Source organism: Salvia miltiorrhiza, unplaced genomic scaffold (assembly GCF_028751815.1).
Source record: "Salvia miltiorrhiza cultivar Shanhuang (shh) unplaced genomic scaffold, IMPLAD_Smil_shh original_scaffold_302, whole genome shotgun sequence".
In the NCBI taxonomy this organism is placed as follows: Eukaryota; Viridiplantae; Streptophyta; class Magnoliopsida; order Lamiales; family Lamiaceae; genus Salvia; species Salvia miltiorrhiza.
In genome coordinates, this window is record NW_026651523.1 from 179,484 (window position 1) to 204,686 (window position 25,203).

Consider the following 25,203-nt stretch of genomic DNA (forward strand, 5'->3'; position numbering starts at 1 on the left):
CGCAAATGGAGAGGTGATAGCAACTAGAATGAGTATAATTTTTCCCAATACTAAATATTCCATTTTTTTAGTTAAAATCCATATCAAGGTCAATAAACATTAAGTGCTGTTTCAAAATCTCAAAAAGCCTCTAAATAGTTTTTTTTTTTTTTCGAGAGGTCCCTAAACTAAAGAAAATGTCATAATGCGCTAGTTAAAACAAATAAAGCTAAGGATTTAGTGAAACAGATATAAATAAATGTTTCAGGCCTTATATAAGCAAAAGTTTAGAAACACGTATGATTTTCGCTTAAAACTATTTGAAATAAACTAATTTATCAGTTACCTTACCTGAAGATTATGAGAAGAAATACATACTAAAGAATATACAAATTCACAAAAATATACACAACCTTTTTTCTATATTACTTTTAGGGTTAATTGAATATAAATTACTAAAATTTTAAAATTTGCATTAAAATTATTCAATTTTTCCCCCTCATTTTGCCATCTTATCATTTTTCGGTCAAACTTAGTACTGAAGTGACTACCTAAAATTCTACATGTCCAAATTCGCCGATTATTAAAACGTTCGACCGAAAAATGAGAAATTAATAATTAAATAATTTTAATATAAATTTTAAAATTAGTGTAAAAAATAAGAATTTATTTGAAAGTCAATAATTTGCCCTTATATGTATTAGTCGAATCCTTAAAACTAATTAAAATTATTTATAAACAACTCGGAAGAAAAAGCAAAAAGAAAAGAGTTGCGTTAGGGACCTTAGTTTGGTGAGTACTTGGTAATTTGGTATGCAATTTTTTCCCCTCACTTTATTATTTATTTTTAAAATTAATTAACTAATAAATTACTTTTTAAGTAATTATTTTTTTAATAGAATACGGCATGAATTGGACAAAACCCTATCGCACTCGAAAAGTCAAATGTCTACGCATTGTTTCGTCTAAACACAAGAAAAAAAAAACTATTCATTGAATCTGCCCTTTTCATGCTATTCTTGTCAACACTTAATAATCAAATATATTTTTTTTCCCCCTAAAAAAAAATAATCAAATATTTTTTTTTCTCTCAAATAAAAAATAAAATAAATACTTTTTCTATAATTATATATACACCATAGTTATCATCAACACCTCCACAATTATTTATAACATCTAGAAATTCAAATTCTCATCACCATCATGAGAGAAGAAGAGCGAGAGATGCATCTCGCATTCCAAAGCCTCTTTGTGGGAGACGAGCTCAAGGAAGAGGAGAAAGACGAGGAAGAAAAGAACTCTAAGAGGGTCCAAGATATACGAAGAATCGTCGGGTACGAGTTTAAAGACCCGACGATCTTGCAACAAGCGTTCACGCATTACTCCTTTGAGGAGGGTTGCTCCTCGTTGGAGCGTCTTGCGTATATTGGTGACGCGATTTTGACTTTTGCAGTTACCAAAGATCAGTGTTTGCTCTATCCGGATTTTGATCCGGGTAGATTGACTAGGCTCCGAGCCGCCAACGTGGACACCGAGAAGCTCGCACGCGTCGCCTTGAAATACGAGCTGCACGATTTTCTACGCCATAACATATTTTTGCTTGGAGTCCAAGTAAGTTTTTTTTTTATTTAATTTTTTTTGCGTTTATTTGTTTATCTAGAATTACATAGAAAATTAATTATTTGAATTTGGAAATTATTTGAACAAATCCAGAACTCCCCGAATTAGTTCTGATTTTCTTCCCGATAAACTCAAATTTACCAAATAGAATCCGGAAGTTGTAACTGAAATCCAAGATTATATAAAATTGATTATAATTAGTTACAAAAATAGATTTTGAAATCCTCAAATTAATGAGCTTTTTGACGATATGTGTTATAAATTTGGATTTTGGCCAATGGTTGAATTCTTTGTTAAAATTTCCTCCTTTTTCCGCTCCAATTCAATAAATTACACTTATATATATGTTATATCTAATAGAAAAAAAGGAATTTAAAAAAAATATATAGTAGATTTATGTGAAGCCTATATATTATGAAAAATTAATTAATCATGAACTGTACATGGTTTCATATAATTCTTGGGTTTTTATGTTCTTGCTATTAACTAATAATTTTTTTTATTGTATTTATATAAATAGATTGATGAATTTAGAGACGCAATCGCAAAATACCCTTTGCATTCATCAGGTTTAGTTGATGCCCCAAAAGTGCTGGCTGACATAGTTGAGGCATTGATAGGAGCCATATTTCTTGACTGCAAGTGCTGTTTGGACACAACATGGGAGGTAATTTTTCTTCTACCAAATATTAATATATCGAGTCGAGATTCGAATAACTCGATCTCGTAGTAGAGCTTTGTCGATGTGGGATTCGGAAAATTAGATTATTTATTAGTGAGGAATCTTGTTACGTGGGCCCGTTTTATGAGGTACGGGGCAAAATTCGTTAGACATGTCAAAATTCATATTTAAAAACCTACGAATTTGGTTTTCAATGATTGTAAATTTAACTCCAATACTAAATAGTGACATACTTTGATTATTATTAGCAAATTTTCAATTAATATACATAGAGATATATATTAATTTTACCAAAACCTTTTTTTTTTTTAATAAAAATACTATATGATTTTCAGAAGATAATTTCAATCAGTTAGGACTAGATAATAGTATTATTCTTTCATATCCTAGATGAATAGGTAACCTGTTTTTATTTTTTGGATTTAGATTGATAAAATTCTTATGTTTTAAAATATTTATGTTTTTTGTGTTCTATTTTTCTTATGTTCAACCATTAGTATATATTTTCTTCACTGTACCTACAGAAAAAGTGTCAATTCTTATAAATAAACCTAATAGTTTTTCTTAATAAAATCAACAGTTAAAAATAAAATTAATAGTAATTAAATAAAAGTAGCAGTGTTTTTTTTTTTTTTTTTTTCCTTTTTTCTTTGGTGACAAGGAGTACTAATTTTTCAGGTAGAATGGACGCATTATTATTCTTTCATATCTTAGATTAATAGATAACCTATTATTTTGGATTTAGATTGATAAAATTCTTATTTCTATTATGTCTTTTTTATTTTATTTTACTTATGTTCCACAACATCTTATTATTATTATTATCTGTTTTTTTTTTTTAGACAAGGAGAAACTAGTTTTTTTAGACAAGGAGAAACTAGCAACTACTCCCTCTGTCCACTAATTCATAGTCTAATTTTCTTTTTAGTCCGTCCACCAATTTATGTCCTACCTATTTTTAGTAACTCTTTATACATTTTTTAATGGGTGGGTCCCAATAAACAATACATTTTTTTTCCACTCAACTAACAAATAATACACTTTTTTTTAAAATCCGTGTTTTCTCCCCTAGGTCATAAATTAGTGGACGGAGGGAGTAATAGTTACTACTTAATTATGAAAATATTAATTAATTTACTTGATTGCAATTGGCAATAGGTAGTAAAGAAGCTGTTGGAGCCCATAATCACTCCTGCAACTCTTCCAATTCATCCAGTTACGCAGCTGCAAGAGCTGTGTCAAAGCAGAAGATTGAGTTTGAAGATGAGAGATTCTTGGAAAGAAGATGGAGTTGTCGAGTTTTTGATCGATGAAACATGCATTGGAAGAGCCCAATACAAAGCCAAGAGAGTCATTGCTAAAAATAGAGCAGCCCTCGTTGCCTATAATCACATTCTATGATTATCAATAATTTATTGTGCTTGTATATTTCAAGATTAATCTAAACAAGACCTGATCAACTTACTTTATTTTATTTATATTTTTGATTCGGGGAGGAAGAGCGATGGTGTTGTATTGGAGCTCCCACTATTTAGGTATCTTAGATAGGGCTACAGACAAATCAAGTCGTTCGTAAGTTATTCAGAGGTTCGTCCGAAAAAAGTTTGTTTAATGAAACTCGATAAATAAACAAATCAAGCTTGAGCTAGGTAGTATTTTGACTCGATAGCTCGTGAACGCAGTCGTTAATTAACTGATTTAGCTTGAAAATACAGATTGTTACTGGCTACTAATTAGTAATATTTCATTAAGTTTTTAATTATCTCTATTTTTTTTATAAAAAATAATTTTTGTATTATGTTATGTAATAATTTATTTTCAGAAGAAAACGATTAGTGTTTCGAATATAAATAAAATTTTAAAAATTTGTTTAGGCTCAATTAAACTCGTGAGCCTCAAAGTATTCATTAAATAAAGTTTGAGATTTGATTTGATAATAAATAAACCTTGTTTGAACACAATAGTATTCAGCTCGACTTGATTGGCCTCACATATTTATTTTGATTCTAATACCTTATAATTATTATTAATTTTACAAATTATAATGTATACAAATAAAAGCTCGATTTATTTTTTTAATTAATTGTTTAAAGTTAAAGGTGAAAATGAATAAATCAAGCTTTAATTTTTATGTAATTTATAAAATAATATTCTTAATAACAATATTTGAAATATTAAAAATTAAAATAAATATATGAATTCGAGCAATGTTCACATAAGATATAAGGTTTCTTTCTCTCTATTCAATATTTGTCCGAAATTATTTAATATTAATCCAAGATAAATTTGATCATAGGGGAAACCAAGACTCACAAGTCATAAGTCAATGACTAATATTATGTTGTATTGTCCCGAGATTAAGTATAGAGCGAATTCATCTCACCAAACAACATATCATGAGAAAATTTATATAATCCATCAAACTGAATACCACCATAATATATGTATAGGTACCAGGGTCGGTCCTGATAAAAATGAGGCTTTGGGCGAAATTATAAAAATAGGCCCCTAATATATTATCGTACGGAATACATTGATTAAGAAAAAATGTCCATTACTTATGAAAAAGGATTTCGCCTAATATTTTTACTTGCAAAATCATCTACAACATCGTTCAAATCTATGTTATCTAAAATTTAGTTTTCAACACATAGTATAGTCAAATCATTCAATCTCTCTTGGGACATTGACGATCTCAAATACGTTTTCAACAATTTTAAATTTTGGTGAATATTTTAGGGAGTTTCAAAATGGTTTCCCACCTTCAAAATTTGCAAATTGCAATGTGATTTTTTTTTGCTCGGACAATTAGGACGATAATCAAGAAATAAATTGTTATAAGAGAATAATTATGGTTCCTCATATTTATATAATTATATTCGTTATTCAACGGTAAGAAAAGTAAATTGAAGAGACTATCTTCACCATTCTTAATTTTTGGGAAACTGACCAACGATTTGGAGAAGATCTCACATATATGAGGCATCTCATTGGAATCATTCTCTTTCTTTCTATATAGGGTCAGGTTCCAGTAAAATTGTTATTTTTTCGTAAGAAGTGGAAACAATGAATACATTGGTATATAATATTGAATAAAGAAGTATATATCGTTGAATAATGATATTTAAAAAATTAGTTATTTATGTATATCTATAATGGGTTGGGCTCATTATTGATAGAGTTAATATTGTGGGCCTGATAATCGGCCTAAACCGACATCTTCTTCTGCGAAGAGCCCAGATCCTTCTCGAATTAGAAACTTCATCTAGCAATTGGCAGCTAGAAGAATTCAATCTTCTCTCTACAATTGAAATTTCAGCGATCACCGAATTCTTTTCGTCCAAGAAAACTGGGATTCGGTGATCATATATCATTCAATTCAAGAAATTGTAGTCGAGATTGATCGGTTTTTGCTTTCAAAAAAGAGGGCTTTTTTGTTCATTTTCCTAATTTGTGTGATGGATTTCGAATTGAGGAGAGCAAGAGAGAAGCTGGAGAAGGAGCAGAGGGAGAGGAAACAGAGGGCGAAGCTCAAGCTAGATAGAGAGAGGAAGGTCAAGCAGGAAGCTGCTCGGCAGCGGGAAGCCATAGAAGCGACTCAGCGGCAGCGCCGCCTCGATGCCGCCGAAGCTGAATCCAAGGTTCGATTTTCTTTTCCGCCACTGATCCTTTGCTAGTGCAGTTTTTTTCGGTTGAATTTGATTGCATCTTTGATGTTTCAGTTGGTTGAGTCTGCTATTCTGTGATAGAAATATCTAGGTTAATTAATTGCTGGGAACCTTAATTTTTTTAATTTTTTTTTCTAGTGTAAAATTTAATCTTTTAGGTGTTTAGTTGGTAGAACTATGAAATTATGCTTGATAAATATTTTTAGGTTAATTAATTGCTTTGAATTTTAGTAAAATGTGATCTATTGTGTGTATGTTTAGTGATTGTATAGATTACTTGTTAGAAATTAGGAATTATATCAAGAAACTCAATGGTGCTTTCTAATTCAATTGCTACATGTTTTGATACATTGCATAATACACCGTCCGAACTATCTATAGACTATAGTTTCTGTAAGATTATAGACTCGTTGGAATCGAGTTCTAAGAGTGTTTCTCAATAGCATTTCTGTTATTAGTGAAATCTATTGGCTTACTTTAGGAATAAGGGGATGTTTTTGGTGATTGTGGATTTGTTTATATCTCAGGCTAATCAACTTGCAGAGGAGAACTCGCTTGTTGGTCGAGGAGTAATTTTTTCTCGTATTTTAGAAGCTGTGCCTTATCAGGGTATTGGGGATAAGATCAAACTGCCTCCTTCCTGTTTCACTGAGCTCTCCGATCAGGGAGCTTTTGACAAAGGGCCGCTGCATTTCTCTCTATCGTTGATTCACCAGGAGGCTGCTATGCACGTAGATAGTGGCAATGAAGGAACGTCCAGGATGACACATGCTGGTGTCCTCGAGTTCACTGTCGAGGAAGGTTTTGTAGCACTTCCTCAGCACTGTTGGAGTAATCTATTCCCCGATGAGGCTCCGGGTTCTGCTGCAGTGGAAGTACGTTATGTTTGGCTTCCCAAAGGAACATATGCAAAACTTCAGTCTGTGGAATTTGGCTTTTCCGACATTCCCAATCACAAGGCGGTGCTGGAGACGAGCCTTCGCCAGCATGCAACTCTTTCTCAAGGGGATATACTAATCGTCAATCATGGTGCGCTGACTTATCATTTGCGTGTACTCGAGCTGAAACCTTCATCTAGCATATCTGTTCTAGAAACAGATATTGAGGCCGACATCATAGGTCCGGAGTCTGTAGATAGCTCGAACCAGTATATGCTGAGGCCTCTAACCATTGGAAAACCGGAGCATGGAGTGGTTGAGGAAGGGAAGTACATGTATTATAAGTTCTCTTTGGACGACGATGCTTGGAAAAGAATTTCTTCCAAGGGTGCGAACATTTTGGTTAATCTGGAGACGCAGACACAAGATGGAGATACCGACCTGTATGTTTCGAGGCATCCCCTTTTGTTCCCTACGCAGCACCAACACATGTGGTCGTCCCACGACTTGGGCTCAAAGGCGTTACTACTCGGGGCTGAGGATCAGAACTTGGGACCAGGTACTTATACTGTCGCCGTGTATGGCTACAAAGGGACATCAAAGTACGAGGTCTCGGTAAATGTTCAAGACATTGCTACGCAGAGGCTGGGGCAGCATGCTGTATCTTCAACATCGTCTGCTGAGGGAGACACTGCGGAGTGCAGAAACTGTAAACGTCATATCCCATCAAGAACGATGGCCCTTCATGAAGCCTATTGTAGTAGGCATAATATTGTTTGCCAGCATCCTGGTTGTGGGGTCGTTTTGAGGATCGAGGAGAGTGAAAGGCACGTTCACTGTGAAAAATGCAGTAAAGCTTTCCAAAGGGAAGAGATCGAGAAACACATGAAAGTTTTCCACGAGCCTCTTCATTGCCCTTGTGGGATTGTTCTTGAGAAGGAGCAAATGGTAAGAACTAAGCTCTTTGCACCTTGTTTCTAATTGTCTGCCCGCTGGCTTTATTGTTTCGATTCTTTTCTCTGGTCTCTTGTGACGCGGTGAAATATACTTATTTTCTCAATGTCGTGAGGTAAATCATTCTACTGTTTAGGTTTATGAAAAGTACTACGCAGCTTAGCTTTATGATGGTGGACATCTTTCAGTTGAAGCTGTATAGTTAAGGCCTTTTTGGACAAGTTTTATTTAAACATGACTTGTAAAACGTTTCAATAACGTTATGACCATAACGGCACCACCTTTTGATCTCGCTCCAACATTTCCCGATGGCCGGAAAAATGCCTTGGCATGATTCATGATTTTTTCCCCCAAGAAATCCAAAGTACACAAACTGTTGGATCTTGAAAAAAAGTCATGCCACCACATTTTTCGTGTCATCTGGAAAATTTCTACATTTATTTTGCTACATTTTAGAAGGCAGAGGATGCCTAATCTATATGGATTGTCGAATACGCAATGCAGATGCCGGAGCTTGTTGGCTTTTCTTCTTCGACCTGGACTAATTTGCGTGTACTCTACAGGTGCAGCACCAGTCCTCAAATTGCTCGTTGCGCCTCATAACATGCCGGTTCTGTGGAGATATGGTTCAAGCTGGGAGTTCGGCTGCTGATGCACGTGACCGTATTAGAGGGTTATCGGAACATGAGAGTGTTTGTGGATCAAGAACTGCACCGTGCGATTCATGTGGGCGATCCGTCATGCTCAAGGACATGGATATACACCAAATCGCTGTCCATCAGAAGAACTAGTCGTCGTCGTCTCAAGAGAAGAGACGACGACGACTTGTCCATGAGGCGGTCGCGTCAGGTACTACCACAATTGAGATATATTCAGCCTCTTTATTACGTCGTCGCTTCAGGTACTACCAGAATTGAGATATATTCAGCCTCTTTATTAATGACGTGTGATATTTGTAAATTTATCCAATGAATATTTTTTAGTTCAATGAAATGGTAAATGATACTCATTTAGTCATTTATAACTTTAAGTAAGGATTTTATTATAGGAAAATAATCTGATTTCAAAATTTTAAATACATGTGTTTGGTTGATTCTATTAAAGGGAGGTAAGTTATAAGAATCTCGAAAATAAGGAAAATATACAATTTAAAAGAATTCTTATTCTTCAGCTTCTTCTTCTTCTTCTTCTTCTTCTTCTTCTTCTTCTTCTTTTTTTTTTTTTTACTATTACTATTATTATTATTATTATTATTATTATTATTATTGCCCCTCAAACCGTCAAACGATTATAGGAAATGAAAAATCAGCTACAACATTTTTTAGGGGTTGATGCTTTACACAATATTATATTTTGTATCAAATTTCATTCATTTATTTTATTTTATTACAACGTTGCTCCATTTTCTTGTGAGTTAAATGCTGGCATTTAATGAGTCTTCTATCGCACCGTTGCAATGCAATTGATGTTCGATATCCAAGTAAAGGAAAAGATCTTAGAAAAGTGAGTTTTTATGATTCGATGAAGAATCTAACTTATTTAAATGTTCCTATTATTCTGTAGGTTAATTGAATATAAATTATTGACATTTAATAAACTTTTATTTTGCTCGCTAATTCTACAATTTGTATTAAAATTATATAATTATTCATTTATTCTCATTTTGCATTTAAATGATGTAGTTTTTATCCTATTATTTAATATGATGTTGGTTCTATCTTTTTACGTACGCTGTCGTATTTATGTCGCACGAGTATATTTATGTTATATCGTCACACCGAAAAGTGAACAAGTATCCAAAATAAGAAAAAAATTAGTTAATAATTTTAATTTAGATTTAAAATTAATAAAAATAAAAATTCGTTGAAATTTCAATAATTTATATATAATTAATTTTATTCTACATTTCTTTGAAAAGGGGGCATAACCGATAGGAACTTTAAAATAACTTTCGTATATAACTTCATTTTTGTTTTTTGGGGACCCCCCCCCCCCCTTTAGTTTTCCCTTTTTCAATTGTATTCTTTTCACAACATTTATATTGGTTTTGAGTATAGTTGAAATTTAAGTCACCTTCAATTATAGAAAGTGATTAACCCTTTCATTTAATTCTACAAATAATTCAATGCATTTTGAGAGAAGAAAATCTTAATACATTTAATCTCAACCAAAAATGATGACCATATACAAAAATTGTGTTTTCTTAAATCTTAGCCTCCACTCTATTTTCTACCCCGTGTGCAGACACAATTGGGATGTGTTTAGTACTCAACGTTAGCCTTCGGCTCGCGGCGGCCGGTGGAGCGCCACTTTTTCCGACGCCAATCTCCGGCCCCGCCTCGGCTGATGATGAGACGAAAGCGCTAACGACGATCATTATCGCTATACTCATCACCAGCATCCTCGCCATCACGCGATCGAGAGAAATGCACCAACGATTTCTCTCTTCAAAATTTGCTAAAATTAAATTTTGGTTAAATTTCTGTTTTGGAATTTCCTAAATTTATATAGATTTGTTTTAGTGCAAGTTTGTCCATTGGTATTTGTTTGACTGAAATTACTAGTTTAAGGAAAATCATTCATAACTCCGAAAATTGTTATGTACCACATATATATGTTTAGGAGAATAATGAAATCTTAGTCATGAAAATTGGTTTGATTTTTCATGTTACCTCTATTTATTTATTTCATTTGCATTTCCACATGTGCAATTGTAATACCATCCAATGTAGGTATACAGAAACGATCACATACTCACCGTGGACAAAGCATAATGTGCCCACCACTGATGTGACAATCTTAATTAGAGTAAGATAATTTTAATTAAGAGTAACATATGTTAATTCTCTTTCCAAATTAAAATTACCACATCAGTAGTGGACACATTATACTTGCCCATGATGGGTAGGTGATCGGTTCTGGTACTTCAACATATCACGACATTGAGGACCAATGACGTCATAACAATTTTGATTACAACACTTTCTATAACCACAAAATTAAAAAATCTTATTTATTCAAATTACTAATTTAACATAACATTTCAAACAAAAATAGGCACAACAAGAAAAATACGTGAAAAGTATAACAATATCAAATAAATTATATAATATCTATACTATATTAAAACAGCAGTTTTCAATTAGAAATTGATTTCAAATCAATTTGAAATTGATTTGAATGGCAATTTTGATAATACTTTTAATATGAAGGTTAAAAAAAAATTATTAACACCACTAACTCATTTCACACGTTCACACTAATTCAACAAAATATATTACTCCCTCCGTCCACCAATTAAAGCCCCATTTGAGTGTCGGCGCAGAAACTAAGAAAGCTGAAAAAGGTGGTGTAAAAGTGGTGTAAAAGACTAAAAGGGTAGTGTTAATATATTTTGATTACTTTTTTTATAAGCTATTTCCTTCTTTCTTTTTTTACTCTTTAATTAAATAAACTGAAAACTGGAAAATAAATAAACTTAAAATTCGAAAACAAATAAATAAATAAATTAAAATCTGGAAAATTATTATTTTTAGAAAATAAATAAACTGGAAATAAATAAATAAATAAACTGAAAATTTGAAAATAAATGAATAAACAAACTGAAAATTTAGAAAATAAATAAACTGGAAATAAATAAATAAATAAACTGTAAATTCAGAAAATAAGCAAATAAACTGAAAATTCAGAAATTAAATAAGCTTGAAATAAATAAATAATTAAACTTAAAATTTGAAAATAAATAAACTGGAAATAAATAAATAAATAAACTGAAAATTTGAAAATATATAAAAAATAAATAAACCGGAAATAAATAAATGAATAAATAAATTGGAATTAAAATATTCAGAAGATAAATAAATAAATAAACTGAAAACTGAAAAATAAATAAACTTGAAATAAATAAATAAACTGAAAATTTGAAAATAAATATACTGAAAATTCAGAAAATAAATAAACTGAAAATAAATAAATGAATACATAAACTGGAATTAAAATTTTCAGAAAATAAATAAATAAATAAATAAACTGAAAATTGAAAAATAAATAAACTGAAAATTCGAAAATAAATAAACTAAAAATTCAGAAAATAAATAATCTGGAATTAAAATTTTCAGAAAATAAATAAATAAACTGAAAATTTGGAAATAAATAAAAAATAAATAAACCGGAAATAAATAAATGAATAAATAAACTGGAATGAAAATATTCAGAAGATAAATAAATAAATAAACTGAAAACTGAAAAATAAATAAACTTGAAATAAATAAATAAACTGAAAATTTGGAAATAAATAAAAAATAAATAAACCGGAAATAAATAAATGAATAAATAAACTGGAATTAAAATATTCAGAAGATAAATAAATAAATAAACTGTAAACTGAAAAATAAATAAACTTGAAATAAATAAATAAACTGAAAATTTGAAAATAAATATACTGAAAATTCAGAAAATAAATAAACTGAAAATAATAAATGAATAAATAAACTGGAATTAAAATTTTCAGAAAATAAATAAATAAATAAACTGAAAATTGAAAAATAAATAAACTGAAAATTCGAAAATAAATAAACTAAAAATTCAGAAAATAAATAAACTGGAATTAAAATTTTCAAAAAATAAATAAATAAACTGAAAATTTGAAAATAAATAAAAAATAAATAAACCGGAAATAAATAAATGAATAAATAAACTGGAATTAAAATATTCAGAAGATAAATAAATAAATAAACTGAAAACTGAAAAATAAATAAACTTGAAATAAATAAATAAACTGAAAATTTGAAAATAAATAAACTGAAAATTCAGAAAATAAATAAACTGAAAATAAATAAATGAATAAATAAACTGGAATTAAAATTTTCAGAAAATAAATAAATAAATAAACTTAAAATTGGAAAATAAATTTTTTAGACAAAGGGTAGTAATTTAAAGTAAAGAGAGAGGGTAAAAGGGTACAAAAAGCACAATAGGGCTTGGTGGACAAAAATTTAAGGGCAAATAGGGCTTTAATTGGTGGACGGAGGGAGTAATTACTTAGAAAACACTATTCAAATATATTTATTCAATTTGATTTTCTTTTAAATTCATCAACTTTAATTTATAAAAAAATATTCAATATGAATGTTAAATTAAAGATAATGACGATATCTTTAATTTGATGTAAAAATTATAAAAAATAAATTTAAAACCAATAAGTTATTATAGTTTAAAGTCATCAAATTATTTTTTTCTCTCTCCTCTCTCTTCTATCATCTCCTCTCTCATTTCTCATTTTTTAAAATTCACGGTTCTTTCATTCATTTTTCCATATTTTTTATGTTTTTACTATAGATCAGTATTTTTTATATTTTACTATTTATATTTTTATTATATCAGTTTAATGCAATTACAATGATGAAACTTATATTTGTTCATTTTAGAAATCTTTAGCTTAAAAATATTTTTTTAAAGGTCAACTTTATATTAATATAAATTTGTAGATAAATAACTAATATATAGTATATCTTAAAAATCGAATTTTTAAGCTTCAAAATTACTCATTGGAAAATCAGTAATTAGAGAACCATTATCGATTTTCTTTAAAAATAAAAAATAAAAGTAAATTGAAGAGTTTATTTTTTTAGTAGCACATTTATTTAAATTTACTGAAATTGTATACATTTTATTTTGGAAAATGAACGACACATATCTTATGTTAAACCCTTTATTTTTTCACTTTCCAATTGAAAAAAAATGTATACATTGTAACTTTATTTTAAAATTTGAGCATAAACAAAATAACCTCATAAATATGCATTCGAAAACTATATTAAACTACAGTTATACTATATGTAAATAAATAGTTTTGTACATCTTAGAATATTATATGATCCATAATGATACTCATTATCATCTATACTTGCTTTTGATATTTGATAATTTATTTATTTATAAATTTATACACATTATCAATTAAATCAATTAATTGCTATTTCAATAATTGAAAATTCGAATGTTTTCAGATTGATATTTTTATTGAGATTATATTGTGAATAATTTATTTTTTATTGAGATCATTTATGTTTATATTTACTTATATATATATATATATATATATATATATATATATTATGTTTAACATTTTTATTTATTTATTTAAATTATCGTTCAATTTCGATGATGGTCGTGCATCGCACGAGCGGGCACATACTAGTACATATGTAATTGAAAATTCTAATGTTACAATATTATCAACATTATAATTATTAAAAAGACTAGATGTAATGCAACTCTCAACGACTAATGCTCTTTTACTATAGTTTGTTTAATTTAAGAATGATTACCGGAGGAGAAGTACGACCACCCTCACCACCCCGAGATTTTTTTTTTTGGACATTCTGTATATTTAAGGTATTTTTTTAATTAAAATACGAGCATAATACTAATAATAACGAACAATATTTTCATAGATTATATAGTTTCAATACATCACAAAATTTTTTTTGGACATTCCGTATATTTAAGACATTTTTTATTAAAAGGAAAGCATAATAATAATAATAATAATAACAAACAACATGTTCATAGATTATATATTTTCTATATATTACAAATTAGTTTCAATACATTATAATTTTTTTTAGCATTTCATACATATTAGGCATTTTTTTATTAAAAGACAAGTATAATAGTAATAATAACAAACAATATTTCATAGATTATGTAGTTTTAAATAACAGAATTATCCTTAAATTAAGTATATATGAGAGAATATAATAACCAAATACTCTTTTATAAAACAAAATTATTTTATAATAGGTATAAACATATATTTATATATATTAAAAAAAAAAAAAAACTCAAAATTTGGGAGGGGGCTCTAGCCCCCCTGGCTCCGTCCCTGCTCACCACCACAGCTGCCGATTCGCGAAGTAAAAATGATTACAGGAGAAGTGGATGGATCATCAAACAGAGCCAAAAAAAATCATGATCATGACTGCTGGAGCTCAGGCAAGGCAAGTAATGGCAATCATACTATGAATACTGACGCAGAAATCTCTTTTGGCCCGAAAGATGAAAGACCCTTGATGGAGCCACATAATGATGTGTTACTTTTCATCAAATCGATTGAGGAGTTTGGCTCACAATATTTTTCTAACTCTGATTTAGGAATGAAAAAAAAAAACCAAAAATAAATAAATAAATGCATGAATTGAAACCTAATATACAGGTCCTGAATTTCATATTATCTGTATTTATGGCCTTGAATATTCACATATTTTAGTTTGAGTACCGCTAAATACAAAACTAAATACAGATAATATGTTGGACAACAAATCAAAGAAAAATGCGATTATGAGTCATACGTGAATTTAAAATGTGTAACAAAATTAAAGCAAGGAGACTTACATCCATATCAGGAGCTACATTTATAGATGATGAACTTGTGATTGGAGTCAACTCGTTCATACTCATCAAAAAGTTTATACAATGCGTCATTCACAATTTTTAACTTTGCTTCATAGTTATTGGGGTAAAGCTTTTTGTACACATAGAGCAAGAATACCAACTTCCTCTTTGGATCAAGAGCACATCCAAGTGCTGAATGATATTTTAATGGATTAGATGATGATATATATGATATATTAATTAATTAGTTATTAGTTGGACTATTGGACTAATTAATTGTAGACAAAAGAAAAGGCTTGACCCTATTAATCTAAGGTTAAGAGTCGGTTATTATTCCTATAAGAATAGGAATATATTTCTTTTGTCAGACACGTGAAAACACAATAGAGAAAAACACACAGAGCACTATAGTATTCAATCAGGATTTTCTTGCTTTCCGTGATTGAAACTTGCAAACGTCACGATCGTTCTACCACACAACAAGTAAGTTATTCTAACTGATGTGTGTTTTATCTATACATATGAATACAATTATAAATCTAGATCTTATCATTGATGATGTCAAGGAATTCTAACAGTGGTATCAGAGCCCGGGGCTCGATTTATAATTAATATTATGTTCTAGTTAATTATGGGTTAATTAAAATCTGTTTTTAGAAATCTGTTTTCGAAATTGAAAATATTTGAAATTGGATTATTTCAAATTTGCTGCTAGGTAACGTGTTCTACATATGTTGAAACTTGGTTTTGAATATTGTTATGACTTGGAATTCTGAATTGGGATTTTATTCGTTATATTTTGGCAACGTAAATGATTAAACTAGTTTTGAAATTGTTTTACAAAACTGGTCTTGTTTCGATACCTTCTTTTAACTGCCGGAAAAATTGAACATTGTTGGGGGCGGCGACAGGCGACGACAGGCGGCTCGGGCTCGCCGGTGTGCTGCGCCCGACCGCCTTCCGCTGTCTGCGTCGCGCCTCGGTTCTCTGTCTCTCTGTGACTTGGTCACCGGACCCATAGCGGCTGGAGTTGAAGATGGCCGGCGAAGGCGTGCCTTAGCCGGACGTCGCATTCCTCCTCCGGCGTGGCTCCGAGCGCGGCGACGGGAAAATAGAGAGCAGCGGCGTCTGCTAATGTGTAGCTGCTAACCCTTGGTTTTTGGTTTTGGGCTCAAGGAGCTGCTGGGCTGCTACTGTTCATGGGCTTAATATGTTTGCTGCTGGGCTGCGAATGTTTTAAAAATAACTGGCCCTTTTTGGGCTGAAACTGTTTATATATATAAAAAAAACTTTTATTAATTTAGAATTAATACTTAATATCCCAATTTTAGAATTAATTTATTATTTTGATTAATAAATTTTTGTTATTATTATTATTAATTTTGAATTAATAATAATAGAAATAAATTTATATTAAATTTAGAATTAATATAAATTGATTAATCCGTATTTAATTAGAGAATAAAATATTAATTTGATTAATGATTTTATTCGTAAAGATTTTGTGCCTTTATGTGATAAGTATGCTATTTGATTTTATGCTTATTATTTTACTATAGTAGTGAAAGACCGCTTTTATTCTTGGGTAGGCGGTAGGGGTGTCTATTCGGGGCGGGTCGGGTACCCTACCCGAAAATTGCGGGTACCCGACCCCGACTTTTGGCTGAAACCTGCACCCGATACCCGTCCCGCTGCGACCGTCGGGTACCCTAATACCCGACGCGGGTACCCGACGCGGGTATTAGGGTACCCGCATACCCGCCTCTTTTGCTATATTTTCTTCACTAATCTCTTGCTAAGCACTACCACTAACTCCTACAACATCACAAAACTTATTAAATTATTGAGTATAAATTACACACAAACTGGAACATATATGAAAGTTCTATATCTTGTAATAATGCAAAGGGAAAAGTGAATGCAGCGGTCCAGCGGAGATGGTGAAAAAAGAAATAAAGCAATCACATTAAGAAGTAAGAAATGTGATTGCAACACACTAAACTAATACCTCAAACTCAAAAAATCTGGAAACACATTACACATTTACAAAATTACAAATATCATTTGCAATTTCGCAGGCTATGAAGGCGCCGACTCTTGAAAAAAAAAACTTACCGGCGCAGGTGAGAAGGCGTCGACGGCGGACGGCGGCTCGGCTCGGACGGAGGGTGGGTGGGAGGCAGAGGGGCCGCGGCTGGTTTGAGGGAGGCTGTGAACAGTGCTCAGTGAATTAGATTTTAGGGTACCGTAGAAATTTTAGTTTTTTTACTAAACTAATTATTGATTTACTATTTACTAGTATTATTAAAAATTAATAAAAAAATATAAAATTTATATTATATTAATATTGGATGCGGGTATCCGGGTATACCCGGTACCCGGCGGGTATACCCGATACCCGCGGAATTTGAAAATCTAATACCCGCTCCCGTCCCGATTCCCGTTTATTGCGGGTATCGGGTACCCGATACCCGATCGGGTATCGGGTTCGGGACGGGTAACCCGATACCCGCGTCCCGAATAGACACCCCTAGTAGGCGGCGCCCAATATATGTAGTCCGTTTTGCTATGTATGGGTAGACAGCGCCCAATATGTGTGGTCCGCATTTTATGCGTGGGCAGGCGGCACCCAGTAATTATTTTGCTATTTAGATACATTTGTAATAATGTGCAGGGTCTAAGTGAAATCAAGAAAGTGAGGCCCGGAGAAGTCGATCTACGGGTGGGAAATGGAGCAAGAGTTGCTGCCGAATGCGTGGGGACTTATAGACTAGATCTTCCTTCGGGAAATAGACTAGTTTTAAGTAATTGTTACTTTGTTCCTTCTATTTCTAAGAATATTATTTCCATTCCGATGTTAGACATTGAAGATTTTTCCTTCCATTTTGGAAACAGTAGATGCTCGTTTTCACTTAATGGAATGTTTTATGGAAATCTCAACCAGCGCTCGCTGGAGTACTACTTATTCCCAGCGCTCGCTGGAACCCAGCAGTCGCTGGGTTTCTAGCGCTCGCTGGAACTCAGCGCTCGCTGGGTCTTTTCTAGCGGGCGTTGGTTCTCCGCGGACGCTGGTTTCATGGAATTCAATTCCAAAATTATCCCGTAAAGTCTTCGAAAATCAGTGAAAATCGGGGTGAAATCCACCTACAAATTCTTTGAAAGTCGTCTGGAATCTATGTGAATTCCATGGAATTTAAATTCCATGGACTTTTTAAAGTATGTGGAAATCCATAACGAATACACCCCCTTAGAAAGCTCAAAAATCTCGAAGTATTCTCTGTAAATAAAATTCGAGCTCGGGTCAATAAAGCCCCATCTTCTTTTTTGGTAAATTATATCTTATTAATTGTGCAATAATATTACACGAAATGATCAATTACAAGGAATGAATCAAATAAAAGAGGATCAACCATCATATGGTTAGTGCGCAATTTCAAGAGAAAAATTAATAATGAAGAATCTGAAAAATTCATGAATGGAAAAGGCTCATAAACTTTGTTTTCAGATCCTCAGCTTCCTTCTCCGTTGCCTGCACGGCCACGGAAAACGACATTTCAGATTCACTCAACAGCTTGCGGCTGCGGCATTGCTCTGCGGCTTCGCAGCCCCTCTTGTAGCGATTTACCGGCACGTCGCGCGTATGTCCTAGAATAGTGTCATTGTCGATAGCGCCGTAGCTGATGGTTTTGGCCGACGAAGAAAGAGCAGCGCTGATGACGAGCAGCGCCACCATCATCACCGCGGCAGCTTTAGCCATGCTAGCAAGCTTTTTTATTAAATGAAGGTGGAAATGTAGGATGATTTTTCTCTTGAAATATTGCACGGTTTTCTTGATTTTATTTGCTCTATAGTTTCATGACTTTATATATATATATAGGAGAAAGAATTGCAGTTGAGATGCAAAATTTTGTTGGTTGATGGATTTGTTAGTATTTTGAGGAGGACCACTCATTGCAATTTGTGTTGAATGATCCTAAAATCTCTGAGTACCATGTTAAGAGGGGGTGTCAAATGAGATAGTTTAAATCTTGACCTTTTGGATACTAATCCATATTTAGTGCATGGTTTGATTGAGATACATTTATAAATGTAGTATCTTAAAAGTCTCATGCATCTATTAGGCTATTAATATTAAGTATCTCTACAATCATCTAATTCACACTATATAGAAGTATTATTGCTCTAATTTGTAATATAATCAAGTAAAACCATCCAAGAGTTAAGTAAGGATATATGAGTGTGCTTAGGAATGTAAAATCGGGTTGCGGGTATCGGGTATACCCTCACCTGCCCTGATACCCGCGCGGGTATCGGGTACCCGATACCCGCAAATTTAAAGAGGAGGGTCGGGTGCGGGTATCATATCCTCAAATATCGCGGGTAGAGGGTACCCTCGGGTATACCCACGGGTACCCACATTACCCGCAAATAATATAAAAAAATTAAAATTAAATAATTTTATTTAGGAATTTTAGGAATTAACCCCCCAAAACTCCAAGCCCTAATTTTATTTCGTGACTTTCTACATTATTAATTTCATTTTGAAACTACCTCTAGTACTATTATTTTATTATTGACTTTGTATTTATTAGACTGTTGGATTGATATTTGATTTAGCGTTTGAACTTGAATTTTGATCGTTGTGCTTGTTTGTCAGCTATTTATTTATTATTTATTCGTCACAAGTTTTATGGATAATCGATGAAATAGAAAGGATATTTTCAATTTTTTGTGTGAAATGCGGGACAAAATACCCTCTTGTGGGACAAAATACCCTCCCGCGGGACCAAAAACCCGCAAAATTACAATAAAAAAATTGCGGGACTGTGAGGGTACCCTCATACCCGCCGCAGGTATCGATTGCGGGTATTCGGGTACCTGCAACATGCAGGAGGGTCGGGTGAGGGTGGGGTTTTGGGCGGTTTTTATCCCGCGGGTAGGGTACCCACGGGTACCCAAATTCACAGCCCTAAGTGTGCTGTAGCAACTCAAGTAAAACTCTATTTCAATAAAATTCTCCCACTACTGCAAAAGTATACATACATAACACTCCATACATAACGGTTTTTAGAAAAAACCGTTATGTATGAGCGCACTTTTAGGAATAGATAACGGTTTTGCAAAAATACGTTATCTATGTAGTGTTGTCTATATGCATAGATAACGGTTTGAATTAATTCGTTTTGTTTTTGCGTTATCTATTAGTTGCATATATAAGCCGACAGTTATCTATGAACAACTTTTTATAACAGTTATTCCAAATGTTAAGAAAAACGTTATATATGAGTGTTATTTACAACTATTTTTTAAACCGCTATTTATGAGCGCCTTTGAAAATTGTTATGTATAATTTTTTTTATTAATTTTTGTAAAATAATATTATATTATATTATATTATATTAAAAAATAACAAATGAATTGTTGATCCTAAAACCAACATAGCTTCCGCAAAACCAACATATCTTAGGGAAGTTTGCAAACATATGCCAATTTTTTCAAGCTTATAGAATTAGGCCAATCATTTTAAATTTCAGCGTTCTTGGGCCACATTTGGCCCAATTCAGCGTCTATACTCTGTAGGCCATATTTGGGCAATAAAATAATTGGTTTACTTTTTACAAGTCTGAAAAATTGACCTATTTTTTCAAATCGCTCTAAAATAATGGCCTAAACAATTTTAAGTCTATATTTATATGTTATCCAGTCAACATTTAGCCTCTGCGACAATTACATTCGTCCCTTGAAATGGTTGCCGGAAACTAACTGTCTCAAAAATTGTGACAATTGTGTTGTGGGCAACTTACCGTCTCAAAATTTGTACTAGTTTTATCAATCAATTATTTGTTAATATTATTATAGGAATTGGATCAAATAAAAATCTCTCGAAACGTACGTTGACCTATAAAATAATTGCATTTTACCTATAAAGTATTTGCACTTTCATGGTCTTGTTTGTAATCCCAAAGGGAGCTTATTACCATGAAAATGCAGCTATTTTATACGTTAAGTGCAGTTACTCTATAGGTTAAGTGCAATACTTTTAGTTTTTATGCTAAATGAGTTTGTACTCGAACTCAACCCCATTATTATATATCTATGCATATATTTTTACGGGGTTAATGGTAGGTTTTACCCATTCTCAAAGATAAAAATAAAAAAATACCCACACAAACTAAAATATATAAATAATACTTATTTTTTGAAAAACTTGACATTTATACCCTTAAAAAAAAGAATTCTCAAACATGCCCCCTCCCCCCCAAAATCGCAGCCCTTCCCTCCTCTCTCTCTCTTTCCCCACCGCGCCTTTGCCTCCGGCACCTCCGTTGCGGCCTTCCACCTCTACCTCCCACCGCATCCACCCAGCCGCACCGCCCTCTTCTCTCTCTCTCCCTCTCGATCTCCACCGCTTCCCCCCTCCCACTCCTTCACCAGCTGCACCGTGCCTCCGTTGCGGCCACCCGCCTCAACCCCTCCTCCGCCCAGCCTCTGCCACTGCTTCGCCAAACCGCACCGCCCTCTTCTCTCTCTCTCTCCACCGCCTCCTAGATCTGCCTCCACCCAGCCTCCTCGTCTCCCAAATCTGCCTCCGCCGCGTCTTCTCGCCGCAGGACACCTCTGCATCGTCGTGCCTCGCCGCTGCGCGCCTCTACGTCGCCATGCCTCGCCTCTACTTCGTTGTGCCTCGCCCTGCGTGGCGCGCCTCCTCCTCCTCATCGCACCTCGCTACGTGGTGCTCGACGGTTCAGTGCTCAACTCTCCTCCTCGACGCACCTCGCTATGTAGTGCTCGACAGTTCAGTGCTTGATGCTCAGTTGCTCGACGCTCGACACCTCTGCCTCGTCGGTTCAGCGCTCGATGCTCGACATGCAATCCTCGACACTCGATGCTCGAGGTGTCGAGCAATAATTCAATTTAAACTATTGCTCGACAGTCTATGCTCGACACTTGACACGTGAGTGCTCAACACTTCAGTGTCGAGCAATGCGCGAATGATATATAAGGGTAAAAATATCTTAAATGGGTATAATTTGTTGTTTTGTAAATAGTGGATATTTTTTATGTTTTGTCTTTCAAAGAGGGTATATTTCATTTTGCCCCTTCTTTATGTTTTGTTCTTTTTGTAGGAGCATAAAAATTTTCACTTTTATTTAGGATACTGTGATTTTTACTCATAGAACTGTAGTTTTATTCATTAGAACTGTAACTTAATTTTATTCGGTTTATATCAACAATTACTTTGTCCCCAAGGGAACACTAAGCGGTGCGACCTCCTGTGTGTGAACAGTGAGGTCCCGGGTTCAAACCCCACTGCCCAACTCCCCCAAGTAAAAAAAAATCAACAATTACTTTCATTTATAATAGGGTAAATATCATATTAAACCTTGAACTATACCCGCTTTATCAAAAATATCATGAAACTTTCGAAATGCTCTTTAAACCCTCAAAGTATCAGAGTTTTATCAAATATACCCCGTATTTTTTTCCGGCCACCAGAAATGTGACGTGGCTCGCTAGATGCCACGGTGTAATTTAAAATCTATTTTTTTAAAATGACGTCATTTAATAATTTGCCAAAGTGGAGCCCTAATTCAAAATCTTTCAACTCCCTTTCTCACCTCTTCCACCCAACCGCCCACCTCCCTCAACCAACCTCACCACCTCCGTTCACCACTCCCGTCACGCTCACCGCCGCCAGCCATCCTCGCCGCCGGACGCTGTCAGCCTCTCTGCCGCTGCGCCGCACAGAGCAGCCTTAATCCAGCCAGCGAGCGGCCTCCTTTCCTCTAAACCACCCGTCGCGCCACGCACACCACCGCCGTCCTCCGCCTGCTGTGTCGCGCCGCCTCGCGTCGTCTTCACACCGCCTCCTTCTCCAGAACTCACTGCCGCCGTCCCCTTCTATCCCCACGCCCCCTTCTAGAAGGTAAAATCTTGAAAGGGGTTTTATGATTTGGTTGTTCTCTGAAATCAGTCTCTACACATGACTCGGCTGTATTTCCATTAAGAGGAAGAACGAGTGAATACAAATTGTGGTGGTTTTTTTTTTTGGAATTGTGGAGATGAAGAAGTTGGTTGAGCAGCGGCGACGGTGGTTCCAGGCGTGGCGGCGCGCCGCGGCAGCGATCGAGAGCGAGAGAGATGAGAGATGTGTGTGGGTGTGTTTCAGTGATGGAGAAGAAGAAGGGGCGTCGGCTCAAGCAGAGCGACACCGGCGTGGAGGCGGACGGCGCCGGTTCGCGCCGAGCCTTCGCTGGCCTCAGGCGGCGGCAACAGAACCGAGATATGGGAAGGAGATGAGCTCGGTACTGGGTGTGTGCGTAAGTTTGGTAAAAGAGTGTATTTTAATTTTCAGAATAAAAGAGAATAAAAGAATGACATTGATTAAAAAAATAGAATAAAAAAATGACATGGATTAAAAAAATAGAATTTAAATTACAATATGACATCCGGCGAGCCACGTCATATTTCTGGTGGCCGGAAAAGAGATACGAGATATATTTGATAAAACTCTGATACTTTGAGGGTTTAAAGGGCATTTTGAAAGTTTCAGGGTATTTTTGATAAAGTGGGTATAGTTTAAGGTTTAATATGATATTTACCCTTTATAATAACTAACACTTTTATATAATGGGTCATGATGAATCAGATTTTGGATCGGGTCCGAGTTGGGTTCGAGCCGACCAACCTAACCCGAGCGCACTGTGGTCGCACGCACCAGAGCTTTTGTCATTTATGAATTACGATGCTTATTTATGTTGGATGTTTGATAGTTTCGTGTTTATGTTTAAATTTAGAAAGCTCCAAAATCTCGAAGTATTCTCTGTACATAAAATTCGAGCTCGGCTCAATAAAGCCCCATCTCCTTTTTTGCTAAATTATATCTTATTAATTGTGCAATAATATTACACGAAATGATCAATTACAAGGAATGAATCAAATAAAAGAGAATCAACCATAATATGGTTCGTGCGCAATTTCAAGAGAAAAATTAATAATGAAGAATCTGAAAAATTCATGAATGGAAAAGGCTCATAAACTTTGTTTTCAGATCCTCAGCTTCCTTCTCCGTTGCCTGCACGGCCACGGAAAACGACATCTCAGATTCACTCAAAAGCTTGCGGCTGCGGCATTGCTCTGCGGCTTCGCAGCCCCTCTTGTAGCGATTTACCGGCACGTCGCGCGTATGTCCTAGAATAGTGTCATTGTCGATAGCGCCGTAGCTGATGGTTTTGGCCGACGAAGAAAGAGCAGCGCTGATGACGAGCAGCGCCACCATCATCACCGCGGCAGCTTTCGCCATGCTAGCAAGCTTTTTTATTAAATGAAGGTGGAAATGTAGGATGATTTTTCTCTTGAAATATTGCACGGTTTTCTTGATTTTATTTGCTCTATAGTTTCATGACTTTATATATATATATAGGAGAAAGAACTGCAGTTGAGATGCAAAATTTTGTTGGTTGGATTTGTTAGTATTTTGAGGAGGACCACTCATTGCAATTTGTGTTGATCCTAAAATCTCTGAGTACCATGTAAATTTTTTTTTTTCCTCTACAAAATTAATGGAAAAAATATTAGATTGATGCATATATCAGTTAAAATATTTAATGAGGAGGAATTTGAGATAATTATCTATATAGATAGTGAAAATTAAAATGCCACCAATTTAATTTCAATAAATTGTGATCTCTTTATCCAGCTATTTGTGGCTCCTTTCTTTTTGACACAAAGATTAGAAAAGAATGTATAAATTGGATAAAAGTGACAGGGCACGCATATTTTCAAGAGTTAATTGTTGTCTTTATATATATTCTTGTGAAATTATTTGTTCTAAATTCATTCTTAAAAATTCAAGAGCTTAGAGGCTCGTATGTAGGGGTGTAATCGAGTCGAGCCGAGCCGAACCGAATAGTGTTTTGTTCAAGCTTGGCTCGTTTAGCTAATCGAGCTTTAATCGAGTCGAATACACTGCCGAGCCTAATCGAGCTTTTTAAATTTAAATTTTTATTTAAAATTTTAGTTATTT

The 25,203-nt window shown here is 33.8% G+C and overlaps 2 protein-coding genes across 2 annotated transcripts; both read left to right on the forward strand.

The window, feature by feature from the left end:
- The first annotated feature begins 100 nt into the window (after positions 1-100).
- Positions 101-3,741, forward strand: LOC131003949 (ribonuclease 3-like protein 3). Its single transcript, XM_057930517.1, has 3 exons — positions 101-1,590; positions 2,120-2,266; positions 3,440-3,741. Exons 1-3 carry the CDS (start codon positions 1,183-1,185, stop codon positions 3,680-3,682), a joined length of 798 nt encoding a protein of 265 aa, XP_057786500.1. The 5' UTR covers positions 101-1,182; the 3' UTR covers positions 3,683-3,741.
- Positions 3,742-5,440: 1,699 nt separating this feature from the next.
- LOC131003950 (uncharacterized) lies at positions 5,441-8,798 on the forward strand. The gene is made up of 3 exons (XM_057930518.1): positions 5,441-5,922; positions 6,477-7,775; positions 8,345-8,798. Exons 1-3 carry the CDS (start codon positions 5,740-5,742, stop codon positions 8,570-8,572), a joined length of 1,710 nt encoding a protein of 569 aa, XP_057786501.1. The 5' UTR covers positions 5,441-5,739; the 3' UTR covers positions 8,573-8,798.
- The last annotated feature ends 16,405 nt before the right edge of the window (positions 8,799-25,203 follow it).

Excerpts from the sequence above, each read along its gene's own strand:
- LOC131003949 (XM_057930517.1), top strand. The coding sequence starts at position 1,183 with ATGAGAGAAGAAGAGCGAGAGATGCATCTCGCATTCCAAAGCCTCTTT. Across the intron at positions 1,591-2,119 it reads TATTTTTGCTTGGAGTCCAA|ATTGATGAATTTAGAGACGC; the intron begins GTAAGTTTTTTT and ends TTATATAAATAG. Across the intron at positions 2,267-3,439 it reads GTTTGGACACAACATGGGAG|GTAGTAAAGAAGCTGTTGGA; the intron begins GTAATTTTTCTT and ends AATTGGCAATAG.
- LOC131003950 (XM_057930518.1), top strand. The coding sequence starts at position 5,740 with ATGGATTTCGAATTGAGGAGAGCAAGAGAGAAGCTGGAGAAGGAGCAG. Across the intron at positions 5,923-6,476 it reads CCGCCGAAGCTGAATCCAAG|GCTAATCAACTTGCAGAGGA; the intron begins GTTCGATTTTCT and ends TTTATATCTCAG. Across the intron at positions 7,776-8,344 it reads TTCTTGAGAAGGAGCAAATG|GTGCAGCACCAGTCCTCAAA; the intron begins GTAAGAACTAAG and ends TGTACTCTACAG.